Here is a 16,802-nt window from a genome sequence, read left to right as displayed (position 1 = left end):
AGATGAGGGATGTTGGCAGTTTTACAAGCAGCAGAAGAGCTGAGGACACTGAAAATCCTCCTGACTGTAAGCGGCAGCCGGGATCTGAACAAAGGATTAAGGTGAAGGGCACAAGAGCCCCTTGTTCTGTACATTATTCACTATTTCCAGCACATTGATGTGCATTTCCCCTGCTTCACATCACAACACATACACTTTCCAGTCTTGTGTTTGTTGACAACCAGCAACAATGTAACACAATGAACCTCCTGCTGCTCCATTCACATCTTTGCATTGACATTCATACAACCTGCCTCCAACTACAACCGTAACAATAATTCCCGAGGGCAGGGAAGGGTTTACTGGAACAGAATATTTCATTACCGGACTGGCAGGTGGAAATCTGCCCATAGACATAAAGATAATGGATTACCATCCGGAAGAGAATTGATCATCTACGGTAATAAAAGTGATTGGTTCCTTGGTCAGGTAATTTATTGGACAAAAGTTTTATCAGTAAATGTTTCTATCATACAACTATTACCCAAAAAAGTAGAGCAATGCCCAATGAAGGATATTAGTAATGGAGGGAATGACCCCCGCAGGGAAATCCATTCCCATTATCCCAAATATCCACGCGCTCTGCTGACGACCGTCCCATGCAAATGACAATTTTCCATAAAAATAAATCCAATATTTTTTGATCAGTACATTTTCCATAAATTAAAAAAAAAAAAATTGCGTTCGGCTGGATTGGTATCATAAATGCAACAATTCACATTACCAGGGTTCATTATTGGTTGTATTAAATGTAAAATTGTATATGGTCCAGTATTTGCCCACTGTACAAATACCAGGTATGGAAAGTGACAGCCTGTGAGAATGGGTGACACAGGTCAAGCAATGACATGGCAGCAGGGCATAACAAGGGGCAGACTGGCATAAGCACAATGAAAGGGCTCTAAAGAGTTGTCACCACAATAGTAGTCCCTCCCCCTCCTGCTTACCTGAGGAACTCTTGCAGGCAGGTGTCACAGAAGCGATGCCCACAGGTGGACACTTGCACAGGTTCTCTCATTGCTTTGCCACATAGTGGGCATATAACCTTGCGCCGGAGCTTCTCCAGGAACTTGTAATCATAGCCTGGCATCTTGTAACAGCAAGAGCACAACGATCACAGGGGAGGAGGGAGGCGGCTGGCACGTCCAAGGTCGCCCGTGTCACTTGTCAGTTCCCCCCAGGACTAGGGACATCTATAAAGTAGATGCCACCTCCAAGACCAGGGCGCGGGGCATCCAAATATCAGCAGCAAAGGGCAGGACCCGTGTGTTCTCCCCAGACACGGCTCTCCCTCCAGCCGTCTCCCAGCACTTGCTCTGTCTGCTCCAGCTCAGCTGCTCAAGGTACATCCAGCCCTGCCCGCCCCTCCTCCGCACGGCTACAGGGAGGAGACTGAGCCGGACACACTGCCCACCTTCCGACAGGTGGCGCTGCAGAGCCGAGTCTACAACATACACAGAGGAGCTGACACTGACAGACAGGGAATAGCTGCAGCCGGCACTACAACACCCAGCATCCCGGCTTCTATAGTTAGTCGTTTATTATATCATTTATTTGTAATATTTATAAAACAAAACATTTGCCAACAACTCTTCCTTGCTGTAATCCATACATCCCTCTTTTGGAGGGACAGTCCCTAAATATTCCTCCGAGCAATTTGTGGTAATGTGTAAAAATGTGTGTGCGTGTATGCAGGGCCGCCATCAGGAATTTCAGGGCCCCATACAGCTACATTTTCTGGGCCCCCCTACCGTGGCACCGCCTGTTAACGGTACTCCGTCCAGCACTATATCATGCTACCCAGGGCCGCCATCAGGGGGGTATTAGGGGTACTGATGTGAGGGGCCCGACCAAACCTAATTGAAAGGGGGGCCCGGCAACTTGCCTTTGGTAGAAAAAAAACAGGCCCCTGCAATGGGGCTCGTTTTTTTCACCAAAGGAATGTCGTGAGCTGCGGGGCCCCCCCTCTCGTCATGGGGGCCGTCAAACACCGCCCGCGTGACCGATCGCGTGCATCCGCAAACTCCCGCGCGTCCACAAGCACGCACCCGCGACCGCCCGCGCATGCGTCCACCAGCGACTGCACGTACCCGTGACCGCCCGCCCGCGCACCCGCGACCGCCTGGAACCGCGCACCGAATTTTGAGGCAGATTTTGACCTGCCCACACTATCTTGCCGCGTTTTTTGCCCGCGGCGATTGAGGATAGCAGACAAAAAACGGAGCGAAAAATAAATTTTCTGCCTCCCATTGATTTAGATGGGAGGTCAGAGGCAGAACCGCGGCAAGAAAGGACGTGCTGCTTTTTCTTTTTTCCGCGACTGGCTCCCATTGATTTCAGATTAAATCAATGGGAGGCGGTTTTGGAAGTTGTTTGGTGCTGATTCTGACGCAGTGTCCGAGTCAATATCAAGGCCCAAAAACTCTGTGAACTGGGCCTTATTGTTAGGGCTTATTCAGACGAACGTGTAATACATCCGTGCAACGTGCGTGATTTTCACGCGCCTCGCACGGACCTATGTTACTCTATGGGGCCGTGCGGACTGTCAGTGATTTTCATGCAGCGTGTGTCCGCTGTGTAAAACTCACGACATGTCCGATATTTGTGCGTGGTTGGCGCATCACGCACCCATTGAAGTCAATGGGTACGTAAAAATCACGCCCAGCACTTCCGCAGCAGTATAAATTATGAATGAAAATAGAACAGCACCACGTGCTACAAACATACAAACAGAGTGTCATAATGATGGCGACTGCGCGAAAATCACGCAGCCACGCATCATACGCTGCTGCCACACGGAGCTGTTATGGACCTTTTGCATGCGCAAAATGCCACTTTTTTTGCGCGCGCAAAAAGCACACGCTTGTGTGAATCCGGCCTTAGGGTAGGAACACACTAGGCATGAACACTGCGGATTTTATGCAACACATTTTATTGTGGAAAATCCGCAGCGTATTACAGTGGCAGCAGAGAGGATGAGATGTGAACAAATCTCATCCACACGCTGCAAAAAAAAATGGACCTGCAGTGTGACTTTTGGCTTTTTAAGCCGCAGCGTGTCCATGTATTCTGTGGAATCGCTGCTCCTCTGTTGCGGAAATGCTGCGGTTCTGCCGCAAAAATCATAAATGAGAAAAAAAAAAGGTACTTTTTTAAATTTATAAAAAAGTTTAGACTTACCCCGGCCGTAGTCCTGGTGACGCGATCCTCTATTCTTAGCGCAGCCCGGCCTCCTGTCATGATGTTTCATCCCATGTGACTGCTGCAGCGGTCACATGGTCTACAGCGTCATCCCAGGAGGCGGGGCTACGTTCAGAAGAGAGAGACGCATCACCTAAACTACGGCCGGGGCAAGTCTAAACTTTTTTTTCCCTGCAGGATTCCCGCAGCGGACACGCCTCACGAAACCTGCGCCACTATTTGGTGCGGTTTTGCTGTCGGAATTCCCTGCAGCTACCGGGGCGGATAAGTTGTGTAGTTTTACTCAGCATATCCGCCTAGTGTGTCCCTTATGATGTCGCTCCTGGAGCTGCTGCCGGTCTCTGAATAGGCAGTTGGTCCAGTAGAATTTGGAATTTTATTTTTTTTGTGAACCAGCTTAAAAAAATACAAAACTTTTGTGTTAGGGCCTGTTCACATCACCGTTCGCTTCCGTTCCGGGGTTCCGTCTGAGGTTTCTGTCGGGTGAACCCCACAACGGAAAGTGAAAGTGACAGCACAGCTTCCGTTTCAGTCACCATAGATCTCAATGGTGACGGAAACATCGCTAATGGTTTCCATTCGTCACCATTCCGGCTGGTTTTCGGACGGAATCAATAGCGTAGTCGACTGCGCTAAGGGTGACGGAAACTGTGCTGTTACTTTCACTTTCCGTTGCGGGGTTCACCCGACGGAAACCTCAGACGGAACCCCGGAATGGAAGCGAACGGTGATGTGAACAGGCCCTAACACAAAAGTTTTGTATTTTTTTTAAGCTGGTTCACAAAAAAAAAATAATTCCAATTCTACTGGACCAATTGCCTATTTAGAGACAGGCAGCAGCTCCAGGAGCGACATCATAAGGGACACACTAGGCGGATATGCTGAGTAAAACTACACAGCTTATCCGCCCTGGTAGCCGCAGGGAATTCTGCCAGCAAAACCGCACCAAATAGTGGCGCAGGTTTCGTGAGGCGTGTCCGCTGCGAGAATCCTGCAGGGAAAAAAAAGTTTAGACTTACCCCGGCCGTAGTTTAGGTGACGCATCTCTCTCTTCTGAACGTAGCCCCGCCTCCTGGGATGACGCTGTAGACCATGTGACCGCTGCAGCAGTCACATGGGATGAAACGTCATGACAGGAGGCCGGGCTGCGCTAAGAATAGAGGATCGCGTCACCAGGACTACGGCCGGGGCAAGTCTAAACTTTTTATAAATTTAAAAAAGTACCTTTTTTTTTTTCTCATTTTGTGATTTTTGCGGCAGAACCGCAGCATTTCTGCAACAGAGGAGCAGCGATTCCACAGAATACATTGACACGCTGCGGCTTAAAAAGCAAAAAGCCACACTGCAGGTAAATTTTTTTTGCAGCGTGTGAATGAGATTTGTTTAAATCTCATCCACTCTGCTGCGACTGTGATACGCTGCGGATTTTCCACAATAAAATGTGTTGCATAAAATCGGCAGTGTTCATGCCTAGTGTGTTCCTACCCTAAGGCCGGATTCACACAAGCGTGTGCTTTTTGCGCGTGCAAAAAACGTGGCATTTTGCGCATGCAAAAGGTCCATAAAAGCTCCGTGTGGCAGCAGCGTATGATGTGTGGCTGCGTGATTTTCGCGCAGCCGCCATCATTATGACACTCTGTTTGGATGTTTGTAGCACGTGGTGCTTTTCTGTTTTCATTCATAGTTTATACTGCTGCGGAAGTGCTGGGCGTGATTTTCACGCACACATTGACTTCAATGGGTGCGTGATGCGCCAACCACGCACAAATATCGGACATGTCGTGAGTTTTACGCAGCGGACACACGCTACGTGAAACTCACGGACAGTCTGCACGACCCCATAGACTAACACAGGTCCGTGCGAGGTGCGTAAAAATCACGCGCGTTGCACGGATGTATTACACGTTCGTCTGAATAAGCCCTAACAATAAAGCCCAGTTCACAGAGTTTTTGGGCCTTGATATTGACTCGGACGCTGCGTCAGAATCAGCACCAAAAAACTTTCAAAACCGCCTCCCATTGATTTAATCTGAAATCAATGGGAGCCAGTCGCGGAAAAAAAAAAAAGCAGCACGTCCTTTCTTGCCGCGGTTCCGCCTCTGACCTCCCATCGAAATCAATGGGTGGCAGAAAATGCATTTTTCGCTGCGTTTTTTGTCTGCTGTCCTCAATCGCCGCGGGCAAAAAACGCGGCAAAAAAACGCGGCAAGATTGTGTGGGCAGGTCAAAATCTGTCTCAAAATTCTTTAAGGAATTTTGAGGCAGATATTTTTTTGCCTGCAAAATACTGTGTGAACAGGGCCATACATAAAAAGCACTTTGAGATAATTTACTCACTGTGTCAGAAGAGCTGCTCCCACTCCAGTCCTCTTCCGTCGATGTCTTCCAGGCGAGGTCTTCGGTCCAGACGTCCAGTCCTTCACCTCCAGCCAGGCTCCAGGTAAGTTTTGTCCATGTGTGTCCGCGGCTGCGCGCGCTTCGTTCGCGGGTGCACGCGCGGGTGCGCGCTTCCGGGCTTTCGCGGGTGCGCGCGCGCGCGGTCTCGAGTGCGGCCGTTCGTGGGTGCGCGCTCGCGAGTGCGCACGCGCGGGAGTTTCCTTGTGTGTGCAATTGGTTGCGCGCGCGGGCGGACCTTTTGACGCCCCCCCCCCATGACGAGGGGAGGGGGCCCGCAGCAGCAGCAGCTCACGACATTCTTTTGGTGAAAAAAACGGGCCCCATTGCAGGGGCCCGTTTTTTCCTAACAAAAGAATGTCGCGGCAGTTGCCGGGCCCCCCTTTCAATTAGGTTTGGCCGGGCCCCTCACACCAGTACCCCTAATACCCCCCTGATGGCGGCCCTGCGTGTATGTATATGTATATATAGGAGACAGCATATCTATAGCACTACAACCCTATAGCTATGGATAGGATTAGATATAGTGGCTCAGCAGACAGTATCACACATGATAGGATTAGATATAAGGCCCAGCAGACAGTATCACACATGATGGGATTAGATACAGTGGCTCAGCAGACAGCATCACACATGATGGGATTAGATACAGTGGCTCAGCAGACAGTATCACACATGATGGGATTAGATACAGTGGCTCAGCAGACAGTATCACACATAGGCCCTGTATCTAAGCCACTCATGTGCTACGCTTAGATACAGGGCCCAGCAGACAGTATCACACATAGGCCTTGTATTTAAGTCCACTACATAGTAGGCTTAGATACGGGGCCCCAGCAGGCAGAAATCGTGTAGTCTTTTATCCCCCCCCCCCCCCCAGCACTTTCATGAACTTGCACGGGCTCTCCTGACTCCCAGAAAGAGATGGAGGGGGCGGAGCCAGTGATGGGCGGAGTCAATGATGTTCGCCTGGCCGTGACCTGGACGAGCTTCAGTGACTTCGTTCTGCCCCTCCCCCCCCCCCCTCGTCGGCACTTTCTGTGAGACAGGAGAGCCTGCTGACGATCAGCCCTGCAAACCTCCGCTGTTAGACCCCTCGGCGGATGTTTAATCGGCGGGTCTACACAGTGGACAGTGTGGTAAGGGGGGACTGTGGGCCCCCAGGCTTAGGAGCAACTGCGACCGCTGCGACCCCTATAGCTACACCACTGCGTATAATCCAATATAGCGAATATGGTCTATCCCCCCCCCCCCAAGAGCAGATTCCTGAGGGTGTCCATGACACCCCATCTCCATAAACACCAGATTATTAATGGATCCTGCCAAATAACAAGATCTGTTAAAGGGTTAAACTAGTACCAGGGCATTGTAGAGGAGACTACATTGTAGGGGCCCATGCACATGACCGTAAAAAATCTCCGTAATTGCGGACCGCAATACGGTCCGCAATTACAGACCCGCCCAGTTCTATTGGCCGCGGACACCTTTCCGTATTGCTATGGAAGGGTGTCCATGCCGTAGAACCGTGCCGTGAATTATAGATCATGTCCTACTTTTCATTTTTTGCGGGCCGTGCTCCCATACTTTGCGGCCCATGATTACGGGCACGGCCGTGTGCATGAGGCCTAACCTGTTGCTAACGTTTATTTTCAGTTTCTGCTTACTGCCTCCTTTGTAGAGAAATACGTTTTATTAAGTTTATGCCAATGAGCATTTAGGTGCAACTAGGACGTTACCATTGCATCTAAATTCTCTTACTCCGCTCCCCAGTTCAACCCCCCTCCTTCCCTTTTTACATTGATTGACAGGGGCCAGGCAGCGTAATCAGCGCGTTCGTGCTGCGCATGCTCCGAGTGAAGAACAGGGACGTGCGCGCGTTACATCAGTACGGGGCCAGGCATGAACGCGCCGATTACGCTGCCTGGCCCCTGTCAATCAATGTAAAAAGGGAGGGGGGGTTGAACTGGGGAGCGACATAAGAGCATTTAGGAGCAATGGTAACGCCCTCATTGCACCTAAATGCTCATTAGCATAAACTTAATAAAACGTATTTCTCTACAAAGGCGGCAGTAAGCAGAAACTGAAAATAAACGTTAGAAACAGGTTACAATATCCTGTTACTAGTTTAATACGGACATTCTGGTGACAGACTCCCTTTAAAAGCAATATGTGTTATGGGATCCTTATAACACAAGGCTCTTTTGGAATGACAGGTCCTGTTTGTGGCTTAGGGGGGATTCACACGAGCGTGTATTCGGTCCGTGCGGGCCGCGTGGTTTTCACGCGGCACGCATGGACCAATACAACTCTATGGGGCAGTACAGACAGTCCGTGCTTTTTGCGCAGCGTTTGTCTGCTGCGCAAAAAGCGCGACAGGTTCAATAACTCTGCGTATTTCGCGCATCACGCACCCATTGAAGTCAATGGGTGCGTGAAAACCACGCAGGTTGCACGGAAGCAATTCCGTGCAAACCGACTGAAACAGCGCACCAGCTGTCAAAAGGATGAATGTAAACAGAAAAGCACCACGTGCTTTTCTGTTTCCGATCATCCAAACGGAGTGTCTTTGCGATGAGCGAAGCCGGACAAGCGAACCGAACTTCACCGGGTTCGGCCGAACTCGTTTTGGCCGAAACCGGCAAAAAAATTATCGGTACGCGACGTCAGGAGATAGTCACTGTCCATGGTGCTGAAAGAGTTAAACTGTTTCAGCACCATGGACAGTGACTTCCGATCCCAATATACATGAACCTGTAGAAAAAAAAACGAAGTTCTGACTTACCGATAACTCCCGGCTTCTTCCTCCAGTCTGACCTCCCGGGATGACAATTCAGTCCAAGTGACAGCTCCAGCCAATCACAGGCCAAGCACAGGCTGCAGCGGTCACATGGACTGGCGCGTCATCCAGGGAGGTGGGGCCCGATGTCGAGAGGCGCGTCACCAAGGACGCGTCACCAAGGCAACGGCCGGGAAGTTCTCGGTAAGTACAAACTTTTTCTTTTTTTTCAACAGGTTTTTCGATATTGTGTTCGGCATTCACTGTCGAGGGTGCTGAAAGAGTTACTGCCGATCAGTTAGCTCTTTCAGCACCTTGGACAGTGACGGGCGTCGACTAGCCTCATCTCTATGATGGCGGCTGCGCGAAAATCACGCAGCCACGCATCATACACGGATGACACACGCAGCTGTCAAATGGTTTTTGCGCGCGCAAAAACGCAACGTCCGTCTGTATCCTCCCTTAAAGGAACAGTCCAGGCAATGTATACACAGTGTTCATCATAACGCAGGTCCTGATGAGAGGTATAGGACACAGGAATTCAGAAAATGCGATACAGCGTCCTCTCAGGGCCCTACTAGGTATAACACAATAGGGCAGATTTACTATTCAAATTAAAGTGTCAGTCCAATTATACTCTCCTCACATCGGTCGTGGAGAGACGCCCCTGCACGCTGGGCGGTACAGTTGCTGTGGCAACTATACGACGCCCGGAGAGTATCATTCACTGGTCCAATCCTAATTACGGCAACACAACTGCAAGAGCGTCTCTCTATGCCTGATGTTAGTTCGGGCAAGAGGGTATAATAGGACTGACACTTTAAGCCAAACGTACTCTATTGTGCTATTTTAATGGTAGTGTGAACTGGATCTGGAACCTACAATGATCCTGAGCCGGTTTAAGCCCCATTCGCTACATTTTCAGATTTATTTTGTGCATCAATTCTGCAGTTATCTGCACAATGATTATAATGCAATAAAAGGGAGAAGCGTCAATAAAAATGATTGTAAACTTGTTAGGTAGTGAGTAGAAAACTTCCTCCCCACAGTAAATAGTGACGTGATAGGATGGAATGGTCTTTCCCTTTGTGTTGACTCTGTACTTTAATCTTGTTGCAGATGTCACAGCTGGAGGCAGTAGGTCCTTGCCCTTGGAGTGAATGTTTGGAGAAAATTGTTCCACAAGCCCATTGCTTCGCAGTGGCTCGGCATTCAAGACCGCTGCTCAACAGAGACAATCTATGGTGAAGACTACGGCTGACATTTATTAAAGCGTTCACAGATAAAATTCAGACACAAATGTGGTTTTCACAGCACTGGAGAAAGATGTAAAAATACTGGGTGCAAGCCTCAGAGGGACCCAACCCATAAAATGCGACTTTTTAAAAGTTGCATCGGAACATGCAAGAAGTTTGCAACATTTTTTGCAATGTTTCCACTCACTTGTCAAATTCAAAGTCTCGAGAAACGTGGGTATGGGCTACTAGGAGTCGTACTTTAGGCCAAATATATTGAACAATTTTTTTCCTTTTGGTGCAAATCTCGCCAATTACCCTTTGAACTTTCACTGGGATAAAATCCGCCAGTCTTAGTAAGGATACGTTCACACGTAATGTTTGGTCTCTTGACGAAGGTTGCGAAACGCGCGTCGAGGTGTCTCCTCTGGTCTAACTTCCATCTACCATCATGTTAGCCACAAGTAATTCAATCCCTTTTTTGCATTTTGAAATTATGCTCATGGTATATACAGGTGCATAATTCACACTTTGTATTACGTGCGGATTTTCCTCAGCGGATTTAATTGCGGAAAATCTGCAGCGTGTTATAACAGCAGCAAAGAGGATGTGATTTGAACAAATCTCATCCACATGCTGGGGAAAAATATCTGCTGAGCGAACGCTCATAAATTGACCTGCGTGCATTTTATTTTATCCGCAGCATAAATTGAAATGCTGCACTTTTGTGGCAGGTTTTTCACAATAAATTCAATGGGGAGTTAAAACCCGCAACAAATAGCAAATGTTGCGATTTTTGCGGCGGAACAGTTGCAATTACGCCGCAAAAAGTACATTTAATAAAATATCCAATATTTACCCCCGGGCATTGTCATAGCGACGCGGACCTCTGTTCTCCGTGCAGCCTGCTCTCCTTGGATGACGTTTCATCCCATGTGACTGCTGCAGCCAGTCACAGGCTCCAGCGTTCACATGGGCTGCAGTGTCATCACAGGAGGCTGGGCTGCACAGAGAACAGATGGACTATGGCAATGCCTGGGAGGTAAAAATAGTTTTTTGCTTTTTTAAAAAAAATCGGTTTTCCGTAGTGGAGATTCCGCCCGAAAATCTGCACCACAATTTGGTACGGTTTTTCGGCTGGAATTCCCTGTGGGTTCTGGGTCAGATACTTGTGTAATTTTATGCAGCGTATCCAGCCTGTGTGAACATACCCTCATGTGGGCCTATATCATTGATGAGGTTTTGGGTTTTGGCTGTTTACTATGTTATGTATTCATAATTCTGTGGCCAACTCCACTTGACCCTTATAGAAGTTGTCTGCTGTGTCATGATTTGGGTCAGGAGAGGATTCACTTGGGAAACCCAGATTTTAGAGAAGCAGACGTTTTAACAACTTAAAAAGGTTTTCTCATCTTGACAACCCATTTCCCTATGCCCTATTATGGCATATGAATGTCATAGAGGGGTCACCTGCTCAGGACCCTCTTCTATTAGCTAGAGTGGAGCGCCCTATACCAGTCCATCCATATATTACACCAACTGAATAGCCACATGCAATATATTTCCCTCATTGCAGGGGGAAAAACATCAACTGGTGGCAACATCCCTTTCTTCTCAGGAGCCGGACCTGCAACTATAAAATGAAAAAGATGGGGGACTTCTGAGAATCCCATTTTTTTCTGGAACTTAAGTGACCACCGGTGCTGATCTGGTATTTTTATACTGTAGTTAAGACCTAGATACAGTGCTTGGTATGGGAAACAAATGCTAATTAAGTAAACTAATTAACATTCATCTTCCATGTCAGGCACTGGGTTAAAAGACGAATACTAATTGATTTGGATCGGTATGCAGCCAATCATCTTGTATGGTGGGCACTGTCCAAGTGACAGAAGAATTAGAGGAACACTAATGCTAAATATGCCCAATGACAGGGCCAACAATAAGCGGTAAAAATAACTGAGGGTCAATTACTAAACAACATTCCTACAATATATTGTCAGTATACAATTACTACCCATAGTGACGGACATGGAGACTGACATAAATAGTCTCAAAATCACTTTTTGTTAAAGTGCTGAACACATCGGCTGGTTCTATAAAAGCCCTGAAGTCATTTGCTTCAAACTCAGTATCATATTTTATAGTCATTATACCCCAGGGATCCAATGAGCTTCACAGCAGATTCTGAAGCCGCCAATACACAAACTGTGAGATTTTGTGATACAAAATTTCCTATTAAGTACAGGGAAAAGTAAAGTAATAATTCATCCAATGCAATAAAACACGTTTGATGCTCTGGAGTTTTCTTTGCTGTTTGCATCAATAGACTGAATTGAAGGTAAAGTAGTTGTGGGGGCACAAGTGTGTGACAGACAAAGGGGGAATGGAATCTACACCAAAAGTACGTCACCCCCTCAGTAGAAGTCAGCCTGACTCACCTTATTCTGGCGCTTCGTAGGCTCTCGCGTCTATGAAAATGATTGTTCTCTTCTGATTTTGTTCACAAGTGGGAAGACTTAGTCAGTGATCATTATAAAGAACACATCAAATAAGAAATGGCATTAAGAACTCAAACTCTTTTGTAATAATATACAAATATATTTGTTGTACTTCATGTGCAATAAACAGGTCACACAACTCTTATATGACTTCTAGTTTTCTTAGTAGTTTATTGTGTGGGTATATCATTCATTATAATAAACAGCTGAGCTGCTGCAGAACCTCTTTAAGAAGGGGAAGGTGCGCTTCATTAAAAGCACTGCAACCATGTTCACCATTCAGACATAAAATTAAGGGTATGTTCACACAGAGTGTTTTCATCCGTTTTTGGGCCGTAAATGCCCGAAAAATCGGAAACAGAATGGGAAAAATGGCGTTCTGTTCCGACGGGCACTTCTTTTTACACGGCCAATTTAAAAAACGGCCGCGTAAAAAAACTGCCGCAAAAAAGAAGTGCAGGTGACTTCTTGGGACGTTTTTGGAGCCGTTTTCACAGACTCTATTGTAAAAAACGCCTCAAAAAACGCGAAAATCGCGAGTGGCTTAAAAAACTTCTCAAAATTAGGGTATGTTTACACGGCCTATTTTCAGAAAAATCGGAAGCAGAATGCCTCCAAACTTCTGACCCATTGATTGCAATGGGAAAAACGGCGTTCTGTGCATGTCACTTCTTGAGACGTTTTTGGAGCCGTATTTCATAGACTCTATAGAAAACAGCTCCAAAAACGTCAGTAAAAAATGCCACGAAAACACTGCGAAAATCGCGAGTGGCATAAAAAACGTCTGAAAAACAGGAGCTGTTTTCCCTTGAAAACAGCTCCGTATTTTCAGAAGTTTTTGAGTTTGCGTGTGAACATACCCTCACTGCTGATCTCTGAGCTCTTCAAACGTATTAGTGGAGCCAAGATTTTCACTGAGGCTTTATTCAGACGAACGGGAATTACGTCCGTGCAACGCGCGTGATTTTCACGCGCGTCGCACGGACCTATATTAGTCTATGGGGCCGTGCGGACATGTGCGTGATATTTACTCAGCGTGAGTCCGCTGAAAAAAAGTCACGACATGTCCGTTCTTTCGGCGTTTTGCGCGAATCACACACCCATTGTAGTCAATGGGTGCGTGAAAACCACGCATGTCGCATGGAAGCACTTCCGTGCGAACTGCGTGATTCGCGCAACAGCTGTGAAAAGGATGAATGAAAACAGAAAAGCACCACGTGCTTTTCTGTTTACAAACATCCAAATGGAGTGTCGTAATGATGGCGGCTGCGCGAAAACCACGCAGCCGCGCATCATATGCTGCTGCCACACGGAGCTGTCAAGTGGTTTTTGCGCGCGCAAAGCGCCGCGTTTTTGCGCGCGCAAAACGCCGCGTTTTTGCGTGCGCAAAAACTCCACGCTCGTGTGAATCCAGCCTAAGCTGGATCTTCGTGGGGCTTATAACTTGATACGTATCCGTAAAGGTGGGGAGTGGAAGATTGCATTCAACACCATAGACGGTCACTATGAGTATCTCCTGATGGACTTCGGGTTGTGTAATGCTCCAGCTGTGTTCCAGGAATTCGTGAATTACATATTCCGGGATCTATTGTATGTCTGCGGGGTGGTTTATCTGGTTGACATCTTGATCTACTCACCCGATCTGATAACACACCGGAAGCATGTTTGCCCAGTCCTATCGCGGTTAGGCTGGGTTCACACGACCTATTTTCAGGCGTAAACGAGGCGTATTATGCCTCAATTTACGCCTGAAAATAGGGCTACAATACGTCGGCAAACATCTGCCCATTTATTTGAATGGGTTTGCCGACGTATTGTGCAGACGACCTGTAATTTACGTGTCGTCGTTTGACAGCTGTCAAACGACGACGCGTAAATTGACTGCCTCGGCAAAGAAGTGCAGGGCACTTCTTTGCAACGTAATTTGAGCCGTTCTTCATTGAACTCAATGAAGAGCAGCTCAAGATTTACGAACGTCACAGACGGCTTGTAAATTACGAGGAGGAGCATTTACGTGTGAAACGAGGCAGCTGTTTTCTCTTGAAAACAGTCTGTCTTTTCACACGTAAATGCCTGCTATCGTGTGCACATACCCTCAAGGAGGAACAAACTTTTTGCCAAATTGGAAAAATGCTCCTTTGAAAAGAAATCCTTACCCTTCCTGGGTTATATTGTTTCGGATCATGGACTTCAAATGGATCCTGAAGAAGTAAAGTCAGTTCTTGACTGCTGTCGTCCTCAAGGTCTCTGTGTTATACAGAGGTTTCTGGGCTTTGCGAATTTCTACCGTCTGTTCATCTCCAATTTTTCTTAGCTTACTGCTCCCATCTCTGCCCTCACCAAGAACGGGGCGAATGCAAAGAATTGGACCGCGGAAGCCAAGTCTACATTCACAGAGCGAAAAAGATCCTTCACTTCTGCCTCCATTCTACGTCATCCACAGTTCTCCTTGGAGGTTGACATCTCGTCCACTATTACTGGAGCACTTCTTTTCCAAAGAGACTCTAAGGGTATGTTCACACGCAGTGTTTTCAGACGTAATTCTGGCGTTTTACGCCTCAAATTACATCTGCAAAAATGCCCCTAATACGCCTACAAACATCTGCCCATTGCCTGCAATGGGTTTTACGATGTTCTGTTCCCAGGAGCCTTTATTTTACGCGTCGCTGTCAAAATACAGTGCGTAAAATGACGGCTCGACTTCTTGGGACGTTTTTGGAGGCATTTTTCATTGAAAAACAGCTCCAAAAACGGCCGTAAAAAACGCAGCGAAAACCGCGAGTTGATAAAAAAAGTCTGAAAATCAGGAACTGTTTTCGCCTGAAAACAGCTCAGTATTTTAAGACGTTTCTGGTCACTGCGTGTGAAAAAACCCTAAGGGTATGTGCACACGACCTATTTTCAGACGTAATGGACGTAATTACGTTTTACGCCTCGAATTATGCCTGAAAAGACGGCTCCAATACATCGGCAAACATCTGCCCATTGCTTGCAATGGATCTTACGATGTTCTGTGCAGACGAGCTGTCAAAAGACGGCGCATAAAATTACGCCTGCGTCAAAGAAGTGCAGGACACTTCTTGGGACATAATTGGAGCCAATTTTCATTGACTCCATTAAAAAACAGCTCCAATTATGTCCGTAATGGACGCCGGGAAAAACGCGTGCACTTGTAAAAACGTCTGAAATTCAGGAGCTGTTTTCTACTGAAAAAAGCTCCGTAATTTCAGACGTATTTTGCGTTGCCGTGTGCCTAAGGGTATGTTCACACACCGTGTTTTCAGGCGTATTTTGGGGCGTTTACGCCTCGAAAAACGCCTGAAATAAACGGAAGCTGAACGCCTACAAACATCTGCCCATTGAAATCATTTGGATTAACAGCATTTAGTTCATATGGGGTGTCTTTTTACGCCTCTTTTAAAAAACGGAGCGTAAAAAGATGCTCTGTAAAAAGAAGTAGCATGTCACTTCTTGAGGCGTCATTTGGAGCTGATTTTCCATTGAACACTATGAAAAACGCCGCAAAAAACGCCTCAAAAGAAGCTCCAAAAATGCCTGAAAATCAGAGGCTGTTTTCTCTGAAAACACCTCCGTATTTTCAGACTTTTTTGTTAAGCGTGTGAACATGGGGTACTTGTTTTTTAAAGTGATCTTATTCAAACCATGATAGTCTATGCAAGGCTGGAGGGATCCATCTTGTTTATCAACAAATAAAAATCCGGCTGCGGCTTGAGAAGTGGGCTTCCTAATAAACCCCCACTCAAGGTTCTCCTTGATATATGCCGACATGGCTTGAGTTTGAGTATGTTCACACGCACTAATTACGGACGTAATTCAAGCGTTTTTGCCCCGAATTATGTCCGAAAATAGTGCCTCAATAGCGCTGACAAACATCTGCCCATTGAAAGCAATGGGCAGACGTTTGTCTGTTCACACGAGGCGTAATTTGCGCGCCGCTGTCAAATGACGGCGCGTAAATAGACGCCCACGTCAACAAAGAAGTGACCTGTCACTTCTTTGGCCGTAATTGGAGCCGTTACTCATTGACTCCAATGAATAGCAGCGCCAATTACGTCCGTAATGGACGCGGCGTTCAAGCGCCTGCACATGCCGTTACGGCTGAAATTACGGGGATGTTTTCAGGCTGAAACATCCCCGTAATTTCAGCCGTTACGGACGCCCTCGTGTGAACATACCCTTTCAGGTCGAGAGAGGGATTATACCTGTCCAAAAGGAGGTGAAGTTCCAGGAAGTAATTAGACTGGACAGTTGTATTGGCGATGTGGCGGTAGGGTCTCAGCCTCCTTCTTGCTGAACAAGTCTGCATAGCAAGCATACTGCAAAGGTAGACCAGGAAGGGACTGAGACACTGGAGGTCGGGCAGCACGAACCACAGGCAGACAGTTGAAGTCACAGCGAGGCCCACACTGAAGAATTTCTCCAGAATCCCAATGAAGCACTGGATTGTGCTTGTGAAGCCAGGTTAGTCCCAACAGAATTGGATTAATAGCCACGGGTAAAATGTAGAAGACTGTAGAGCACCCACTTGTAGCTTCAATGGTTCAGTGATGAACAGAATTGGGTCTGGCAATGGATGACAGTTCACAGAAAGTCACCGCTAGAGGTTTCTTTAGAGGATTCGTGGGCAAGTGCAGA

At 47.2% G+C, this 16,802-nt stretch overlaps 2 protein-coding genes and 1 long non-coding RNA gene across 3 annotated transcripts in view; 1 reads left to right on the top strand and 2 right to left on the bottom strand.

Moving 5' to 3' along the window:
- The window catches only part of TRAF4 (TNF receptor associated factor 4), a 38,885-nt gene extending 37,480 nt beyond the window's left edge, over positions 1–1,405 (bottom strand). Inside the window, exon 1 of the mRNA XM_075854283.1 lies at positions 987–1,405. Coding sequence (XP_075710398.1) covers positions 987–1,129 — 143 coding nt within the window. The 5' untranslated portion in view covers positions 1,130–1,405. The remainder of the gene's footprint in view (positions 1–986) is intronic.
- The window catches only part of LOC142743489 (uncharacterized), a 63,358-nt gene extending 51,087 nt beyond the window's left edge, over positions 1–12,271 (top strand). The window contains exon 3 of the long non-coding RNA XR_012881575.1: positions 9,530–12,271. This is a non-coding gene — a long non-coding RNA (uncharacterized LOC142743489). The remainder of the gene's footprint in view (positions 1–9,529) is intronic.
- Positions 1–16,802, bottom strand: part of NEK8 (NIMA related kinase 8) — a 234,362-nt gene that overhangs the window by 27,998 nt on the left and 189,562 nt on the right. The window lies entirely within an intron of this gene.

Source organism: Rhinoderma darwinii, chromosome 2, assembly GCF_050947455.1.
Source record: "Rhinoderma darwinii isolate aRhiDar2 chromosome 2, aRhiDar2.hap1, whole genome shotgun sequence".
Lineage (NCBI taxonomy): Eukaryota > Metazoa > Chordata > Amphibia > Anura > Rhinodermatidae > Rhinoderma > Rhinoderma darwinii.
The sequence above is the reverse complement of the archived record's forward strand: the minus strand, read 5'-3'. Positions and strand labels throughout refer to the sequence as shown.